This window comes from Hemisphaericaspora subhashii (genome assembly GCF_019202705.1).
Source record: "Hemisphaericaspora subhashii strain CBS 10753 chromosome Unknown scaffold1, whole genome shotgun sequence".
Lineage (NCBI taxonomy): Eukaryota > Fungi > Ascomycota > Pichiomycetes > Serinales > Debaryomycetaceae > Hemisphaericaspora > Hemisphaericaspora subhashii.
In genome coordinates this window covers 1-16,829 of record NW_026057214.1, presented here as the reverse complement: position 1 = coordinate 16,829, position 16,829 = coordinate 1, and the positions used below count along the sequence as shown (strand labels likewise).

Sequence of the window (16,829 nt, the reverse complement as noted above, 5' to 3'; positions counted from 1 at the left end):
ATGCAAAAATGTCATTTCTATAAACATAATATATAAACATTACTAATAAATCTCTAAATCAAAATTACAAAACGAATTAATTTATATGAAATGAATAATTCTCTAGCAAAAAACCCTCTCTACTCTTCTTCATCATCTTCATCCCTATTATCACTCCTTAATTGCCCTAATGCTAACAATCTCCTCCTCTTTTCAATCTCAGTTTCCTCTTCCTCCGAATCTTCAGATAATTCACTATCTTCCTCCTCTTCTTCCAGATCAGTTATCCTATTTGAAGGAGGCGGGGATTGTTTCCGTTTCCCCTTCTTCTTTTGTTGTGTCAACAAATCAGTCAACTTCTCTTCTAGTTTCGAACTAGATCCTATTCCCCCATCCACAACATCTTCCGCATCTTCATGCGGTGTAAGCACGCGTGTCTGATCCTCTAAATCGTGATCATAGTGCGAAATTCGAATATCAGGAGTCGACATACCTCGTTTATTTTCTTTCTCTTCCACTATTCCTGACTTTGTCTTCAATCCAACCAATGATCTCATCCGATCCACAATCGTGCCCGACCTAGTCCGGGTTCCTCCTGTGCTTGTATTTTCATCATCAACATGTGTCTTCTTGACACCTGGGGGATATATATGTCTATTCACTTTATATCTTCTAATAATTTCCCCTTCGTCATTCTCAATCAAGATTAAATCATCCACTTGATGAGCAAACACTTTTTTACGTCTTGGGTCTGATTTATGTACAAATGCCTTCTTTGATAGTGTTCGACTGATTCGTTTTCGAAGAGGGACCATGCTTCCACCACTTGAACTATCTCCTTCTACTTCTGGCAGATGATCATCTACCCTTTCTTCTCCTTCTTCATCGGCGGTTGAATATTGCGTAAGGCGTCGTTGAAGGGATTCGATGGAATGTATACTATCTTGCTGATCCCCGCCATCCTCGAATGGACCCCCTATTGGGGTGGTTGCCTTGACGGGACTGACAGGCACGTGTCCTTTCAAGGGGATTTTCCCAGGTTTGATGGTCAACTTCAAATTATCCATAATTTCTCCATATTGATCCTCAATAATAATCTGATCACCATCTTGATATGCCACAGTTGGTCGACTTTGTTTCTCGGCTTCTGTGGGCGGTTGTTGTCCATATGCTGACAATCCTGAGGTTTTATCGGGCGGTGAGACCGTCTGGGTGATGATATGGGTTTGTTCGGATGAGGAGGCGTCTTCTAGTGGTGTGGGGATGCCTTCTCGTTGGATAGGTGGTTGTTGGTCTATGGATGGAGGCGGACGAAGTCCGAGTTGTAGGAACTCTGTGGCTGGTTGTTGTCGACGTTGTTGATCGGGGGATTCGTATCCATCTTCTGGTTCCTTGGTCGTGACTCTTGATAGGGTTTTCTTAATGACATGAGCTCCTGATCTTCTTTTTCTCTTTTTATGCAGTTTTCTTTTAGCTCCACCGGCTGGACGAACTTTAATTCCACTTGTTTCAATTGAAGGTGCTGTTGCTAATTTTTCAGCATATGGACTATCTTTCTTTTCAGTCATTTCTGTATCTACTCGATGTAAACTAAATGATGTACTAACTTTATCTAATTTTTGTAATCTTGACATCCAACTTGGTGTTTGTTCTCCTGTAGTTGTTGTAAATGACATTGTAATTGCCATTCTATTTAATCTTTTACCCAATGTTAATACAGCCACTGAAGATCCATGAACAATTATACTAGTTATAACAATAAAACAAACAATTGGCCATATGGTGGCTAATAATTGATAATGAGGAAATGATTCTCCTGGTAAATGAGCCAAAGGAGTTTCCTCTGTGGTATAGTGTTGTTCTAAATCTTTTCTGGCTAAGATGGCTGCAAATATAGCACCAACTCCAATTGGTCCAAAATGTCCACAAAATAAAGCTTCTCTCCAAGTTTTGACATCGGGTGTAAGTGGTTTAAAGGCAATAACAGCAGGAAGACGACGTAAAAATATAATAACAAATGCAAGAACTACTAATCTCCATACATCTAAACCTAATGCCAGATTATTAAATTGTGGCCAAGGGATAATTGCTCCAAAATAAACAAAAAATGATAAATTTAATAATAAATCAATAACAGTAGAAACATGAGATTCTTCAGTTTTTTTAGCAAAATCACCATTCCAACCAAATGCAGTACCTGCAACGAATGATACTAATAAATCATCTACTCCTAACATAGATCCAATCCCAGCAGAATTAAATGCTAAAAATACAAAAATTGCCAAAAATGATTCACGATCAATTAAATTTTTCATTTCTGCAAATGTTACTAATTTTCTTAAAACAAATCCTAAAACAAATCCCAAAATACATCCAAATATACATTCCCATAAAATAGTTAAAGTAAACCAATCTTGAATAATTTTTCCTGGATTATGAGGATGAATAATTATATTTAAAGCTAAAAATATAAATGGGAATGCCATACCATCATTACAACCAGATTCTGCAGTTAATAAATTTCTTAAATGACCAGGAACTCTTTGAGCAAATTTCCCCTTACCAACAACAGCAGCAGCTAAAATAGGGTCAGTTGCAGTTACACATGCAGCAACTAATAATCCATCACTAAAATTATAATGTGGAATTAAAGCCCAAATGAATAATCCTACAGTTAACCAACCAAAAGTCATAACTGGTAATAAAAAGATTGCAACTGATAACCAATGTTTTTTCATATATTTTCTTGGTAATTCGACTGCAACTGCAACAATTTGTATACATAATACTATACGACATATTTCTAAAGTAATGAAATCCGAATTACCCCAATTAATAGGATCAAACCAATTTAGACAATGAGGACCAATTATAAGGCCAGCGATAGTTGCAACTGTTGCTTCACCAATATATAATCTTTCTTTAACAAATAAAGATACTAATGAAAATAAGGTACTAAAAATACCAATACAAGCATAAGCTATATGAGGTGCTTCTAATTCTAATTGTGCCCATACCATACTATGTTGTTCATACGATGGTTATACAGGGGGTGTGTGTAAGTATATATACTCTACTATCTTAAAGAGAAGAAGAAGAAGAAAGAAGTAGAAAATAGAAGAAGTAGAACAATAAGTTTAAAATTGAAAATATCAATAAAAAAGGAATTTTTTAAATTTTTGTGATTATTATAAAATGATTATGTAATCAGATTAAATTAAATTAAAAAATAATTTTACGTAATTTAAAACATCATACGGAAATCATTTTTTCTATTAATAAATTTCATTTCAATTTGATAAAATCAATAACTTGCAGTATCGTATATCTCTATACAGAGGGCCAAACCTATCAAGTAAAGAGGAAATTGGTAGATCCATAGAAAGATCCATGCATCTCACCTTCTCTTCTGCCAAGAAAACTTTAATTGTGTCACTTAATCAGAACTTGAAATCAATCCATTGAATCAATGGAATCAATTCTATTGTTGTTCTGTTTTAACTCAACATACATTCTTGTAACCTGATTGGTTCCACTTACATCTCACCAAGACTATTACCTAGGACTAGTGGTATACTATACTAAGAATAGCTTCTAAAGAATTGTGTCTCTCTAGAGACTTAGAGTTCAAGTCTAAGGCTGGATGATCATTCTTTTTTAAAAAAAATGATCTATAAACAATCATTATTCGGAAAATAGATATACTGCAAGTTGTCATTCAATATAGTAAACTTTTTCATAGCCTTTTGTTATCTTGTCCAAAACATGGAGAGTTATACATAAATATATTCAATCAATCTGGTCATCCCTTGAATGGATTAAATGGATACAAAGGCTAGATTAAAATTATTTTTACAATATTTTAACTAAAAATTTAGTCACTAACCAAAGTATTCTATTTTATGTATAGGTAAAACAAATAATCTAAACAGCCATATATTAGATAAATCCCCATACAATTTAGTATTAAAACTAGTTGTTCTTATATAAGTAAAGATTATAAAATGAGCAATCAACAAAATTGTTGCAAATAATGTCGTGCAAGAATAATGTCGTATAATTCTTGAAAACATAAAATGTCGTTCTAGTATCTTCATCAAATCCTCATTCCGATGTTGTAAATTAAAACTTACACTAACAACCACTCTTTCCATTATTTTATATAACAAATGAATCTATTTGTAAATGATGATGAATCAGATGATAACAATAATGACAACGTCAGAAATAATATAGTATCAGATAGGATACCTCCTAGTTCCAGATCCAATAATCAAACAAATAGAACAACATCATTTACAGCATCAACAAATCAGATTATTCATTTAGCAGATATATTAACCAGTATTACAACCATACATAATAATGCTATAATAATAATAAAGAAAGATGGTATATCGATACATGCTACTTATAATCATATAACGAATGTACTGGCTACTTTAGATCCTAATATCTTTTCGCTATATAAATTAATTGGTGATGAAGAAGAATTACAATTAGGAGTTGATTTAAATATCATTTCACAATGTTTTAATTCAGTTGCCAATAACTTGACTAAGAAAGATGACATGAATGATGGTTCCACTGGTGGGAGTAATATAAATTGTTACATTTCATATAATGGACTTGGTTCACCATTAATTATTGAATTTGAAGATAATTTAATATCTGAAAAGTTAGAATTTTATACATTTTATATTGATGATGATGATATTATCAATTCTGATATTTCAATTAATTATCAAAATTTGGCAATGGAATTATTAGTTAAATCAGATATCTTGTATAATTTATTAACTGATTTAAATCAAATTCAAACTCAAGATTTATTCATATATGCCGCTAGTGCAACCACTACATCTACCCATCCACAATTACATTTTATAAGTAATGGACCAATTGGAACATCCAAATTAATATTCCCCAATGAAAAAACCATAATTGAAAAATTATTAATTCATCAAGGTCAATCATTCATAATTTCAAAATTTAATTATATAACCTTCTACAAGATTGCAAAAGCAGTTAAATTAAGTTCAAAAGCAAAAATATTAAAAGATTCAATGGGGAATTTTAATATTCAATTATTAATTAAAAATCCAGCGAGATTAGCAAATAGTAATGGAAGTTTAATAAGTTTTAATATGTTAGAATTGGATCAAGATAATAATGAATATATGTTGGAATATATCTTGGACGAATTACAACAACAACCGGAAGATTATGAAAGCCAATTAACAAGAAGTAGATCGAATTTAGGTCACCCACCACTACCACCACCACAACAACAACTGGTTATTTTACCTACTCAAGTTATTCCACAATTGAGAAATCCACTTTCATTGGATTCATTTAGAACTCAAGGGATTTCTCAACCTCCTGTACATATACAAAATGCAGGAGTACAAGTAACAGCCACTGTCTATGATCACAATAAAAAGAGAAGACGAGATGAAGAAGAGGAAGATAAGGATGAACTGATTAAGAATGTAGGAGGAGCAGTAGAAATTCCATTGTTTTTATAGAAAAATGAAATGTATATGAATTAATGACTTATAAACAACTTGAAACTAAATCGCAGCTATGTTCGCAGTTATCCTAGTATACACTAATATAACTATCAATTCTATTCTTTTGATTTTGAGCAATACATTCAGCAATCCAAGTAATATTTCTAATTTCTTGTTCTTTTGATTTTAACCAAGCATAAATTGTACTTAAAGTAAATTGTTGAGTAAAAGCATTCCTACATAATTGCATTTCTAAAAGATAAAACCAATCACCTAATCCTCTAATATTACTACCACTAGTGGTAGCATCTCCACTTTCATTAAAGATATCTTTATATTCACCAATATTTTCAACAATTGATTTCAATTGTTCAATATCATCAACTTGACTTAATTGATAATGATAAGTTGGATATAATTTCCCATAATTTGGGAATAAATCTAATTTATCTTCACTTGATAAATCAGGATTATTTAATGAATTCAATGAAATATTAATAACTCTCTTGTCAGCTTCTAAAGTTAATAATCTTTCCATAATTTCTTTATCAGGATTATCAAATTCTAATTGAATAAATTCAACAAATGAATCCAAATAATTAGCATATAATTTATTTCTAATAATTTCAATATTTAAATCATCTAAATCATCAGCATTAATACAATTCTTAAAAAATGGGGCTAAAGGAGTATCAATTAATACTGTTGAATATAAACTTTCAATATCAGTAGCAATTGATAATGTAGGTAATGTATCAAACCATCCCAATGGGTTACATTTACTTAAGATCTCCGATTTATCTCTTTCATGTAATGTACCAGTAATCATTAAAATTACATTATCAATCATATATCCATAACTTATAAAATCTAGAAATTTAGTTAATTTCCCCAGTGATTGTAATTTAATATATTGAAATTGTTGATATAATTTCTTAGATAAATTATCTTGAATTATACCAGTACTTAATCCAGAACCAACATTTGCCATGAAATTTCCATAATCGGTTGATGATAATTGTAATTTTAAATCTTCTAAATTATCACATTGAGTTAAATTAACATATTGATTGGAGGTTAATAATCCACTCTTGTAGCCTCTAACTACTCCTTCAATATATCCATAGTTAACATTGAAGTAAAGCCCTTCCATTGTATCTTGCTGTCGTTATCAACTTCTAACTCATTTGTAGGAGATTAATTGGAATTGTAATTTTCATTGAGAGTTTTTGAACCTCAGTGTGCCGATTGTCGCAATAAATAAATAAATGCGACACAAGGGGGCATCTACGACACAAGTCGTGTACTTGTTCACAAAATACTTTCCATCTTCTTTCAATTTATTTACAACCACGTACTACACTTCAACTACCATTGAATAGACACATACAGAGAGAGAGAGAAAAAGAAAGGACGGATGTCGCAAATCCTATTAGATACCCTTAAAGATGGTCTTGATTCAGAGTATCAAGTGCTCTTACAAAACAATCCTCAATTCCTGAAACAAGCAGAACAATATCTATCAGAATTATTGATTAATGATGATTTATTATCAACAGAAGCTTTCATGGCATCGTCTGAACTGCAACAGACTAGCAACACTACAATGACTCAATCAGAGAGTACGGCAACCACCAAAAGAACCCTCATTGAAGAAATTGCCGAATTAGATATGAATCAACGAGCAGTTAATCTTAAATTAAGTTCATTAACCGATTCAAATCGTGATTTAATTATTGATATAAGTAATGATTTGCAACTGGTTCATTCAAAACTCAATCAAGAATATCAATCACAAATAGATTCATTGATGAAACTTATAGATAATGAAAAAAATTCATCCTTTCATAGCCATCATCATCATAATGATAATTATAAATATTTAGTTAATCTTAATAATTCAATCTTGGATAAAATTGATTCTGTATTGGATATACTTGAATTACCTACATTATGTAGATTATGTATCCTTCAAGGGAATTATCAAGAAAGTTTAGAAATCTCAATGTTGATTCAAGCATTAATTATTCGATTTCCAAAATTATCAATCTTTATCAAGATTCATGAAAAAATTGAATATGAATTGAAATTAATGGTGAATGGTTTGGTGAAATTATTAAATACAAATCTTAAACAAAATAACATCTTGAAGATTTTTCAAATATTGAATAAATTGGATTTATCTGGTGGCTCATTGTTGTTTAATAATAGTCATAATGGAAAAGATACTAAATATCAAAAGGATAAATTCTTGAAATTAATTTATTTAAATTCTCGATATAAATTCATTATAAATGAAATTGAAAGTTTGAAACCTTTGATTAAATTTAATAAATTAAGTTATTTAAAGAGATTCATTGAAACATATCGTGAATTCATATTTAATTCTTTATCAATATTTAATATCATCTTCAAACCAACAACAGCGACTAGTGAAGACGATAATGAGAACAGTTTATTAATTAATCAATTCATAAGAAGTCTAGCTGGATTATTATGTAGAGAATTATCCGCATATTTACCTGATATCAAACTACAAAACACCAATACAGACGACTTGGAAGCTGAAATTGATTTATCAAGCCAAATTGATGGTCTCATATTACAAATAATATATCTATGTAAATCATTATCCAATTTCCAAGTAGATTTCGAACCAATAATCCTAAATGAATTATGTTATACCACGCCCACACCATTAATATCAGAATCAGATTGGTTACGAAACTCACAAAAAGTAAAAAGACATAGACATTAATAATTACATGATACATAATACATAGTTTATTTATGGTGCTCGTAAATCATTCAATCCGAATAAGAATCCAAGTTCTCTCTGTCCCAATCTCGAAACTGATTTCATTTCCTTCTCATTCAATGCGCTCTCAACCAATTCCTTCTTCAGGTCTTGCAATTCCATAATTCTCTTTTCAACGGTCCCACTAATCAATATTCTATGCACATTAACTTCCCGCTGTTGTCCAATACGATGGGCCCTATCCATAGCTTGTTCCTCCACATATGGATTCCAAAATGGATCCATTATAATCACATGCGAGGCACATGTTAATGTTAACCCAACATTTCCGGATCGTAAAGAAAGCAACAAGACCTTTGTATCGGTTTGATAGAATTGTTTGATGACAGTATTTTTATGATCCATATTCATTGAACCGTCATATCTTAAGAAATCGATTTTTTCTCGACGTAATACCAATTTCATCAAGTCGAATAAGGTGACGAATTGGGAAAATATGATGATTTTCTCTCCCGGTTTCGTGAGGAAGACGTTTTTGATCAATTCGATTGCTTTTTCCATTTTGGCGGAGGGTGTGAATCCTTCATCTCGACGGACTAAGTCGTGGATGATGGCGAGATTGTCTTTTTTGTTGGACGTGTTGTAGTATTGTTCGCAGAATCGTTTGACTTCTTGCTCTGGGAGGTTTTCTTGATGGGTTTTCTTGAATATTATATAATCGATTAAATTGGTTTCTTTGACTGGAGTATTACATTCTGAACAAGTCGCTATTCTATTACCGGAATTATCTTCATCAGCAGTATTCTTTTCAAAAAAGGCTTCAATACATGATTGACAAATTAAATGCCCACATTCTGCAAATAAAACCATAGAAGAATCTTCACTCAATACATCAAAACAGACAGGACAAGTCAACATTTCCTCATTATCACTTTCATCTAACTTGACATCGGCTCCAGGTGCAGGTAACAGACTTGAAGATGTTAATCTCTTAACATTCAACAAAACTTTCTCTTCTAAACAAGTATTCATATAATACATCTTTTTCCAATCATTCAATAAATTCTCGTTATTTGATCTCTGAGCCGCCTTCATCTCCCCAATCTCAACCAAATATTGATGACAACAAGCTTGTCTCAATCTAAGTAACAATACCAATACACCGGTCATTTTCCGTTCATCTAACATCTTTTCAGCTTTCTTTTGGATTCCAGTTTCTAACTCCTTATAGAATTTCATTTCTTGTTCATCCATTTCAACGAAATCAGAATGAAGGACTTTTTCAGGTAGCTCCAAGATTGGTTTGCCATCAATTTCAGAAGTTTTGGTACGGCGTAATAGGATCGCACTTAAGATTGCTCGAAGCTTTCTCATTGAGTCATTTTGATCTCGTTTATCATAGTTTCCTGATTTCGATTTCAAGGGAACAATTATATCTGCCCGGAACTTTTGAAGATTATTATATGGTTTAATTTGTAAAAATCTTATAATTGGATATAATTCTTCAACATTATTCTGCATGGGTGTACCAGATAAACAAAAACGATACTTAGCTTTTAGATATATGACTGCTTTACTTGCAAATGCATTCCTATTCTTAATAGCTTGTGCTTCATCTAATACAATTCTATAAAATCTTGAATTGTTCCCATAGAAAGGTGAATCATAACTTCGACCACCACTATTGCTATCCGGTAAATTTGGATCTTTGCTTGCTTTTAATTCCGCCAATTCTTCGGCAAAATGTCGTTTCCACTCATTACTCAACGTATGATAACTCGTTAACAAAACATCATATTCTCTCAAACTCTCATAGCTCGACATCGATTTCCGTTCTAATCCATGATATATCCCAACATGCAAGGGATAAGTTGGTTTTATCTTCGATTCAATCTCTGCCGCCCATTGTCTTAACAACGAAACAGGTCCCACAATCAAAGTCGTCTTACATTCAAGTTCATCCAGGGGCTTATGTGCCATCATTAATGCAATAGTTTGGACGGTTTTCCCGAGACCCATATCATCAGCTAGGATTCCTCCATGATGTCGTGAATCTTCCATACGTTTCATCCAAGCGACTCCGATTCTTTGATGCTTTAATAAACTGATATTTAATTCTTCTGGGGTGGATTCCATACCTTCGATTAAATCTTCTGGTGGTTTGATATTATCCATCAAGTTTCGAATATCGGAATCATCGGCATAGATATTACTTTGATATCCAATTGGTTGTTGGATTACTGGCTGGATTGGTGGTTGTTCATAAGCGATTGTTGTTGTTAAATCAACTGGATTTACTCCCGGTGGTAATGCTCCCATTCTACCTAAGTGCGTTAAATGACTATTAATAGCTTGGATTTTCGTAGCATATGATGGAATTGATGATTGTAATTTCGATATTCCACTCATTAGAAACTCAACTAATCGTCTAGTAGCTAGTCTAGTATGTTCATCCCCAGTCCTGACCGCTTCTGATAATTTCCGTTTATGAGTAATTAACTGATTCTTGTAATTATCTATTGTGGTCTTTATAGATTGGAGTTTTTGCTGGAGAGTACGTTTATCTTGTTGTAGTTTAAAAATATCTTGAGCCATTCTCGATTGTCGATTCAGAAATTCTTGTTGTCTTATTAGATTTAGGTTTTGATCAGCATGTGGAACTGGTGCTGGTTGATTATATAATCCATTGGCTAGGCGAGGATTATTATACGTTTGTTGTTGTTGTCCAGACGCGTCAGTCGCGTATGAAAAATCACCCCATTGATATGGTTGTTGTTGTTGATGTTGTTGGGGATATTGTATTTCCTGATATCCTCTCTGTTCAAAAGAACTAGGTTTGAATTTGCCTACTTTTGCAATATCTGGACTTAAAATCATTAATTCATCATCACCATCTGCGTCATTAGCATTATCAGGTGAGATGACATGAGATGGAGGGGTGTCCACAAATGATTGATTAAAACTAAGATCATTACCATCTTCATCATCTGAACTTAAGGATATAACCTCAACTCTATCACGACTGCCTGTTGCTGTTGGTGGCACACGTGTGTTGATTCCCAGCGTTAATGGTGTCACGCTTTGGGTCGTAGATCTACTACTTCCATTTGCAGGGGTATCACTATTTGAACTTGTAAGCAGAACAACTGAAGGGGTTTGATTTCTATTCACAAATAAAGAAGGCGCGTTGTTGTTACTTCTTCTTGTTGTATTTAAGGAATCTAATCTTCCAATTCTTTTTGTGGAATTTAATGAATCTAATCGTAATCTTTTTGGTGCTGGTTGTTGTATTGAATTGGATGTCATACTTGTTGGCCTTGAATGGAGAATACTAGGACCGTTTCCCTGTGTTGGTGGGGTTGAAGTAGGTGATACAGAAGCTGACGGTATGTCTAATGGTATTTGTTGTTGTTGTGGCGGTTGTGGTTGTTGTTGTTGTTTTTGAATATCGGACGTGTGGTTATTAATTTGAGGAGTTTCATCTTCATCATCTGAATCTGATAGTATTATTATTCCTGAATCGCCATACAGTGACATCTTTACTTAACCGTTATCCTTTATGTTTATTCAATGTTGTTAATCAGAAGATGAAACCAGAAGAAGAAGATGAAGAATAAGAATTCGCAAAGAAAAAAAAGAAATCCACAAACACAGATGTTACATTTGGTAGCGATATAATTATATTTAGTCAATATCAGGGTCTATCTACGAATGAATGATATTAACATATAAGAACATACTAAAGTGAGAGTAGTCGCCGATAAATAGTAATACTATGATCTAAGCAAAATGTTAACATTCCTTCATCTTCCCATATACATATCTATACAAAACCAAAGCAATTAAAGAGTATCACCATTTTCTTCTAATATTTTATCTAAAACAACCGTCAACTCCTTGTTTAACCTTGCATCATTTTCATTAAACGCTAAACCTCTTTGATAGTCAGCTCTTGCTGCTTCATAATTACCCAAGAAATAATTAGCAACACCTCTTCTTAAGAAATTATCTGGAGTATTCATCATCATTCCAATTAATAAGTCAGCATCATTGAAAGCTTTCAAATATTCTTTACATTTTAAATAAGCATCAGCTCTACTCATTAATAATAAACTTAATTCTTGTATCGTTCCTTGAAAACTTTCAAATTTTGGTCTTCTAGAAATCATTTCAATAGCAATCAGAAATTGTTTAGCAGATTCTTGAAATTTATTTAATTTAAATGATTGTACTCCACTTTCATATAATTTCTTAATAATTTTACTTAAATCTTTATTAAAAGTTTCTGTTGGTGGAACATCATTACCATTATTTATAATTTCAGTAGTTAAATTATTTAATTGATCAATTTCTAATTTTAATTCTGGTAATTCTTGTTCGAATTCGGTTGGTAATGATAACTTCTTAGTCTTAGAATCATAGTTTACTGTGCCGTCCATATTTTCTTATTGGGTCTTCTGTTTTTTGTATAAATATATTCTATCGCTGTGTGTTTCTATAGATTGTTGGATGGAGATAAATATTTATGAGTTGTTCATTTTTCGTTTGGCATATTGATTCTAAATAATTTGTGTCGCATATTTTGTATGTCGCGACAATTGGCTCATATTTTATTTTCTTTGTGCAACAATAAGAGAAAAATTACAATTACAATTTTTTGCAATCATTTTTATGTTAAGTTTACGTAAATTTAATTTACAAACAGTCAACTAACTATGAACAATCATATATAATGAATAATAATACCAATATTATCAAAGAGATTCCATTCATTGATAATGATAAGTTTGATTTTACTACAACCAATTCTATCAATAATGATTTAAATACATCAAATAGATCAATATTTCATAAATTTAGAAAGAGAACCAAGACAAGATTACCATCTCATTTTCATCCACCTTTACTTAATGGTATACTAATAAATGACATACCACCGCCGCCAGTTACAGAACAAGTATCAATTACAAAGGTATCCAAATTTCATAAATTCGTTACCAGAATGAAAAGCTTTAAATCAATCAAGAAACACCAGACTTCTACCACTAGTACTAACCAACTTCCAAAACCTAAAAAGATAAGAAGAACAGTGAGCACTCCTAGAATTCCAACTTCTTCAAAAACATTGAATCATGCAAGATTATCATATTCTTCATTAGGTAAGAAATGGGACCGACTTTTTCGAACAGCAAGACCTATTAATATCAATAATAATAATATGAATATCAATAGTCCATTTTTTCCAATATCTCCACAATCTATGATTATCCCTCGTCATGTGTCTGAAGACATGGAAGAAGAAGAAGGCATATTTTCACACATTAACAATTCTAGACAAGATATATCCGACGATCAGAATAAGACAGTCGTAGAAGAAAATAAAGATCAAAACCATTGGTTTAAAACTCTGAGAATTGTTAATAATACTGAAAAACATCAACATAGAAGTTCAAGTTTATTAAGTTTTTGGAATGGGAGTTTTTTTAATGATGGTGCTGTTAGAAATGTGAAATTATATTCACAATCTCAAATTACTGATCAAAGTACAATAACTTCTATACAAGTTTAATAACATTTCATAGTAAGTTAATTGTATAACAATGGTGCTACCATGTGAGATTCTGACTCATTTTCGTAAAATTTTAACGCGAAATTTAAAATTTTCATTAACCGCGATAAAAAATATTTAGAAATTGGAAGATATAAATTATTTTCAATTTCCACTGTCCTCACCCCCAAATTTCTTCTTATCACTTCTCTCTTCTTCTTTTTTATTTCAATTGTATCCAATTAGTCATGTTTGATATCAAATCAATAGTCAGACCAAACATTCTTTCATTAGAACCATATAGATGTGCCCGTGATGATTTTAAAGTTGGTATCTTATTAGATGCCAATGAAAATACTCATGGACCAGCATTAACCACCATTTCAGAATCAGAATCTCAATTGGAATTAAATAGATATCCTGATCCTCATCAATTAGAACTTAAGAAACAGATTGTTCAATTTAGGAATTCAACCCCAAATATTCATTTATCGGGAAATGAAGGGATTTATCCTGGTAATTTATGTTTAGGGGTTGGATCAGATGAAAGTATTGATTTATTACTTAGATGTGTTTGTATTCCTGGAAAAGATAAGATGTTGATTTGTCCACCCACGTATGGAATGTATTCCATATGTGCTACTGTTAATGATGTTGAGATTGTAAAAGTCCCATTATTATATCCTGGTTTTCAAATTGATGTTCCGGGAATCTTATCCACCATTACTCAAGACCCATTAATTAAATTAATCTATTTAACTTCCCCTGGTAACCCTACGGGGAAACTCTTGAATGTTGATGATATTATTCAATTATTAACCCAAGCCCAATCGAAATGGAATGGATTAATAGTCGTTGATGAAGCATATATCGATTTCACCGAGTCTCCAAATTCCCAACACTCCCAATCAATGTCCACCCTAGTCAACCAATATCCAAACCTAGTAGTCTGTCAAACTTTATCCAAAGCATTCGGACTCGCAGGTATCAGATTAGGTATAACTTATTCCAATGAAACTCTTGCCAGCTATTTGAATGCCATGAAATATCCATATAATATCTCGTCCTTAACTTCCGACATCGCCATCCGTGCAACTGGTTCCGAAACTGGTTTAAAAGTTATGAATGATTATGTATCCCGAATCAACAAACAACGAGACTGGTTATTGAACCAATTGACAAATTTGAAATATATCGGAAGGAATATTGGTGGATTGGATTCGAATTTCTTGTTGATTGAAGTTTTGGATAAACAAGGTAAGCCATCCAATGAAGTGGCATATAAGGTGTATAATAAATTAGCTGTTGATAATAGTGTGGTTGTTAGATTTAGAGGAAATGAATTGAATTGTTTTGGATGTTTAAGAATTTCGGTGGGGACTGAGGCGGAGAATGTTACTTTGGTACAGAAGTTTAAACAAGTTTTGGAACAGGTGAATGAGTAGGGTATGCATGTCTATATATATATACATAGTATTAAATACAATTAGTTATTGAGTTCTTACTTCAAGTTTACATGTTGCTATGTCTTGGTATTAGGCACCAGAAAATCCGGGTAACATGTCTATTTTGATTTTAGCAAATGAAAAAAAAAAATTTTTTCTTCACTGTCTTTTGGTTAAACTTGTAACCATCAAGACTATCAATAGATTGATCTAGAACAAAGACAGTATCCATAGAAAGCTAAGATCAGAATGGCCAGACAGAACTTCGTAGGGTTAGTCGTTTCCCAAGGTAAAATGTCCAAGACCGTTAAGGTCAGAGTTCAAGGAAAAATCTATGATCGTAGAATTGATAAAGAAGTTATAACCAGAAAAGATTTCTTAGTTCATGATGAAGGTGAGATTTGTAAAGAAGGAGATATTGTTCGTATTGAACATTTAATACCCAAAATCTCCAAACGTAAAGCATATGCTATTGCCGAGATTAAAGTCAATAAGGGGCAACAATTTGAATTATATGATTCTATGGCAAAGACAAGATTACAACAAGAGAATAAATCAAAAGTACAAGATTTCGTTAAACAAAAGGAAGTATTCCAAAAGACAGTAAATCAATTAGAAGATTTAAGGAAATTGGATCAACTTGTTAGTAAAGCTCAAGAAATTGCTAATAAACAATTTGAAGAAGGTGCTTCTTCTACCACTGGAGAAGACCAAGAGAAGTTATTAAAAGAGATTGAAGCTATTAAAGTAAAGTATAATATCACTTCATATCCAACTCCACAAGAAATTGTTAAATTGGAAATTAATCAATTAGATAAAAGTATTAAGGGGGATGAATTCCTTAAAAGAAGTCAAAATATTCAATTCATATTGTCAGAATTAATGAATAATGATAAATATGCTTCATTTAGACATAAAGTATTAAATGCTAAGGGTAAGAATAATGGTAATAATAAAGATGAAAAACATATTGTAAAGAATATATTAAGAAAATATGTATTGAATACTAAAAATGAATGTCCTGTTCCTTTAGAGAATTGATTCATTTTGTTACTTCCTTGTAAATATATATACAATAGCCATATACACTTATACACATATATATATATAACATATATAACATATATACAGTCTTGCACAATTGTCAATTTAGTATGAAAACGAAAAAGCGTAAGGCATTTATGTTGATTTCTCTATCCAATTGGTTAGTTGATTCACACGAAATAAAAATGTTGCAGTACGGGAAATCAGTACGAGAATCTCGTACTAAACCAGAAAACAATTTTATTTTTTGTTTGTGTCACGTTTCATTTGAATTATTGTTGTCAATTCCTTCCTACGGAATTGAACGGGAAGAAGAAGAAGAAAAATACCATTTCGATAAAATCATTCATTTTCAATTGACGTAATTAATTAATTAATTTCATTGTATAGTGGGGGTCATCGTTTTAATTAGTAATTTAGTTTCTATTTATAATTTATATATTTCCTGTTTACAACTTCTCTTATTTCTTTTAGGATAAAGTAAAATAAACTACTATGGTATAAACCCACATGCAAGGCAATGCCACCCACATCAATTAAAT

General features: G+C 31.9%; 9 protein-coding genes across 9 annotated transcripts; 5 read left to right on the top strand and 4 right to left on the bottom strand. All coding sequences in view use genetic code 12, as the record gives it.

Moving 5' to 3' along the window:
- Positions 1 to 119: 119 nt before the first annotated feature.
- CNH1 (Cnh1p) lies at positions 120 to 2,999 on the bottom strand (the record flags this gene model as incomplete). The annotated part of the gene is made up of 1 exon (XM_049404805.1): positions 120 to 2,999. One exon carries the CDS (start codon positions 2,997 to 2,999, stop codon positions 120 to 122), a length of 2,880 nt encoding a protein of 959 aa, XP_049265355.1.
- Positions 3,000 to 4,148: 1,149 nt separating this feature from the next.
- Positions 4,149 to 5,507, top strand: J8A68_001178 (uncharacterized protein; the record flags this gene model as incomplete). The annotated part of the gene is made up of 1 exon (XM_049404804.1): positions 4,149 to 5,507. The coding sequence occupies one exon, from the start codon at positions 4,149 to 4,151 to the stop codon at positions 5,505 to 5,507; it is 1,359 nt and encodes a 452-aa protein (XP_049265354.1).
- Positions 5,508 to 5,580: 73 nt separating this feature from the next.
- On the bottom strand, positions 5,581 to 6,645 carry J8A68_001177 (H(+)-transporting V0 sector ATPase subunit d; the record flags this gene model as incomplete). Its single annotated transcript, XM_049404803.1, has 1 exon — positions 5,581 to 6,645. The coding sequence occupies one exon, from the start codon at positions 6,643 to 6,645 to the stop codon at positions 5,581 to 5,583; it is 1,065 nt and encodes a 354-aa protein (XP_049265353.1).
- A 264-nt stretch (positions 6,646 to 6,909) lies between these two features.
- Positions 6,910 to 8,250, top strand: J8A68_001176 (Golgi transport complex subunit; the record flags this gene model as incomplete). Its single annotated transcript, XM_049404801.1, has 1 exon — positions 6,910 to 8,250. One exon carries the CDS (start codon positions 6,910 to 6,912, stop codon positions 8,248 to 8,250), a length of 1,341 nt encoding a protein of 446 aa, XP_049265352.1.
- Positions 8,251 to 8,280: 30 nt separating this feature from the next.
- On the bottom strand, positions 8,281 to 11,787 carry J8A68_001175 (DEAD/DEAH box helicase; the record flags this gene model as incomplete). The annotated part of the gene is made up of 1 exon (XM_049404800.1): positions 8,281 to 11,787. One exon carries the CDS (start codon positions 11,785 to 11,787, stop codon positions 8,281 to 8,283), a length of 3,507 nt encoding a protein of 1,168 aa, XP_049265351.1.
- A 305-nt stretch (positions 11,788 to 12,092) lies between these two features.
- Positions 12,093 to 12,689, bottom strand: SEC72 (Sec63 complex subunit; the record flags this gene model as incomplete). The annotated part of the gene is made up of 1 exon (XM_049404799.1): positions 12,093 to 12,689. The coding sequence occupies one exon, from the start codon at positions 12,687 to 12,689 to the stop codon at positions 12,093 to 12,095; it is 597 nt and encodes a 198-aa protein (XP_049265350.1).
- Positions 12,690 to 12,982: 293 nt separating this feature from the next.
- Positions 12,983 to 13,819, top strand: J8A68_001173 (uncharacterized protein; the record flags this gene model as incomplete). Its single annotated transcript, XM_049404798.1, has 1 exon — positions 12,983 to 13,819. The coding sequence occupies one exon, from the start codon at positions 12,983 to 12,985 to the stop codon at positions 13,817 to 13,819; it is 837 nt and encodes a 278-aa protein (XP_049265349.1).
- Positions 13,820 to 14,046: 227 nt separating this feature from the next.
- On the top strand, positions 14,047 to 15,243 carry HIS5 (histidinol-phosphate transaminase; the record flags this gene model as incomplete). The annotated part of the gene is made up of 1 exon (XM_049404797.1): positions 14,047 to 15,243. One exon carries the CDS (start codon positions 14,047 to 14,049, stop codon positions 15,241 to 15,243), a length of 1,197 nt encoding a protein of 398 aa, XP_049265348.1.
- A 249-nt stretch (positions 15,244 to 15,492) lies between these two features.
- J8A68_001171 (mitochondrial 37S ribosomal protein uS17m) lies at positions 15,493 to 16,284 on the top strand (the record flags this gene model as incomplete). The annotated part of the gene is made up of 1 exon (XM_049404796.1): positions 15,493 to 16,284. One exon carries the CDS (start codon positions 15,493 to 15,495, stop codon positions 16,282 to 16,284), a length of 792 nt encoding a protein of 263 aa, XP_049265347.1.
- Between the last annotated feature and the right edge of the window lie 545 nt (positions 16,285 to 16,829).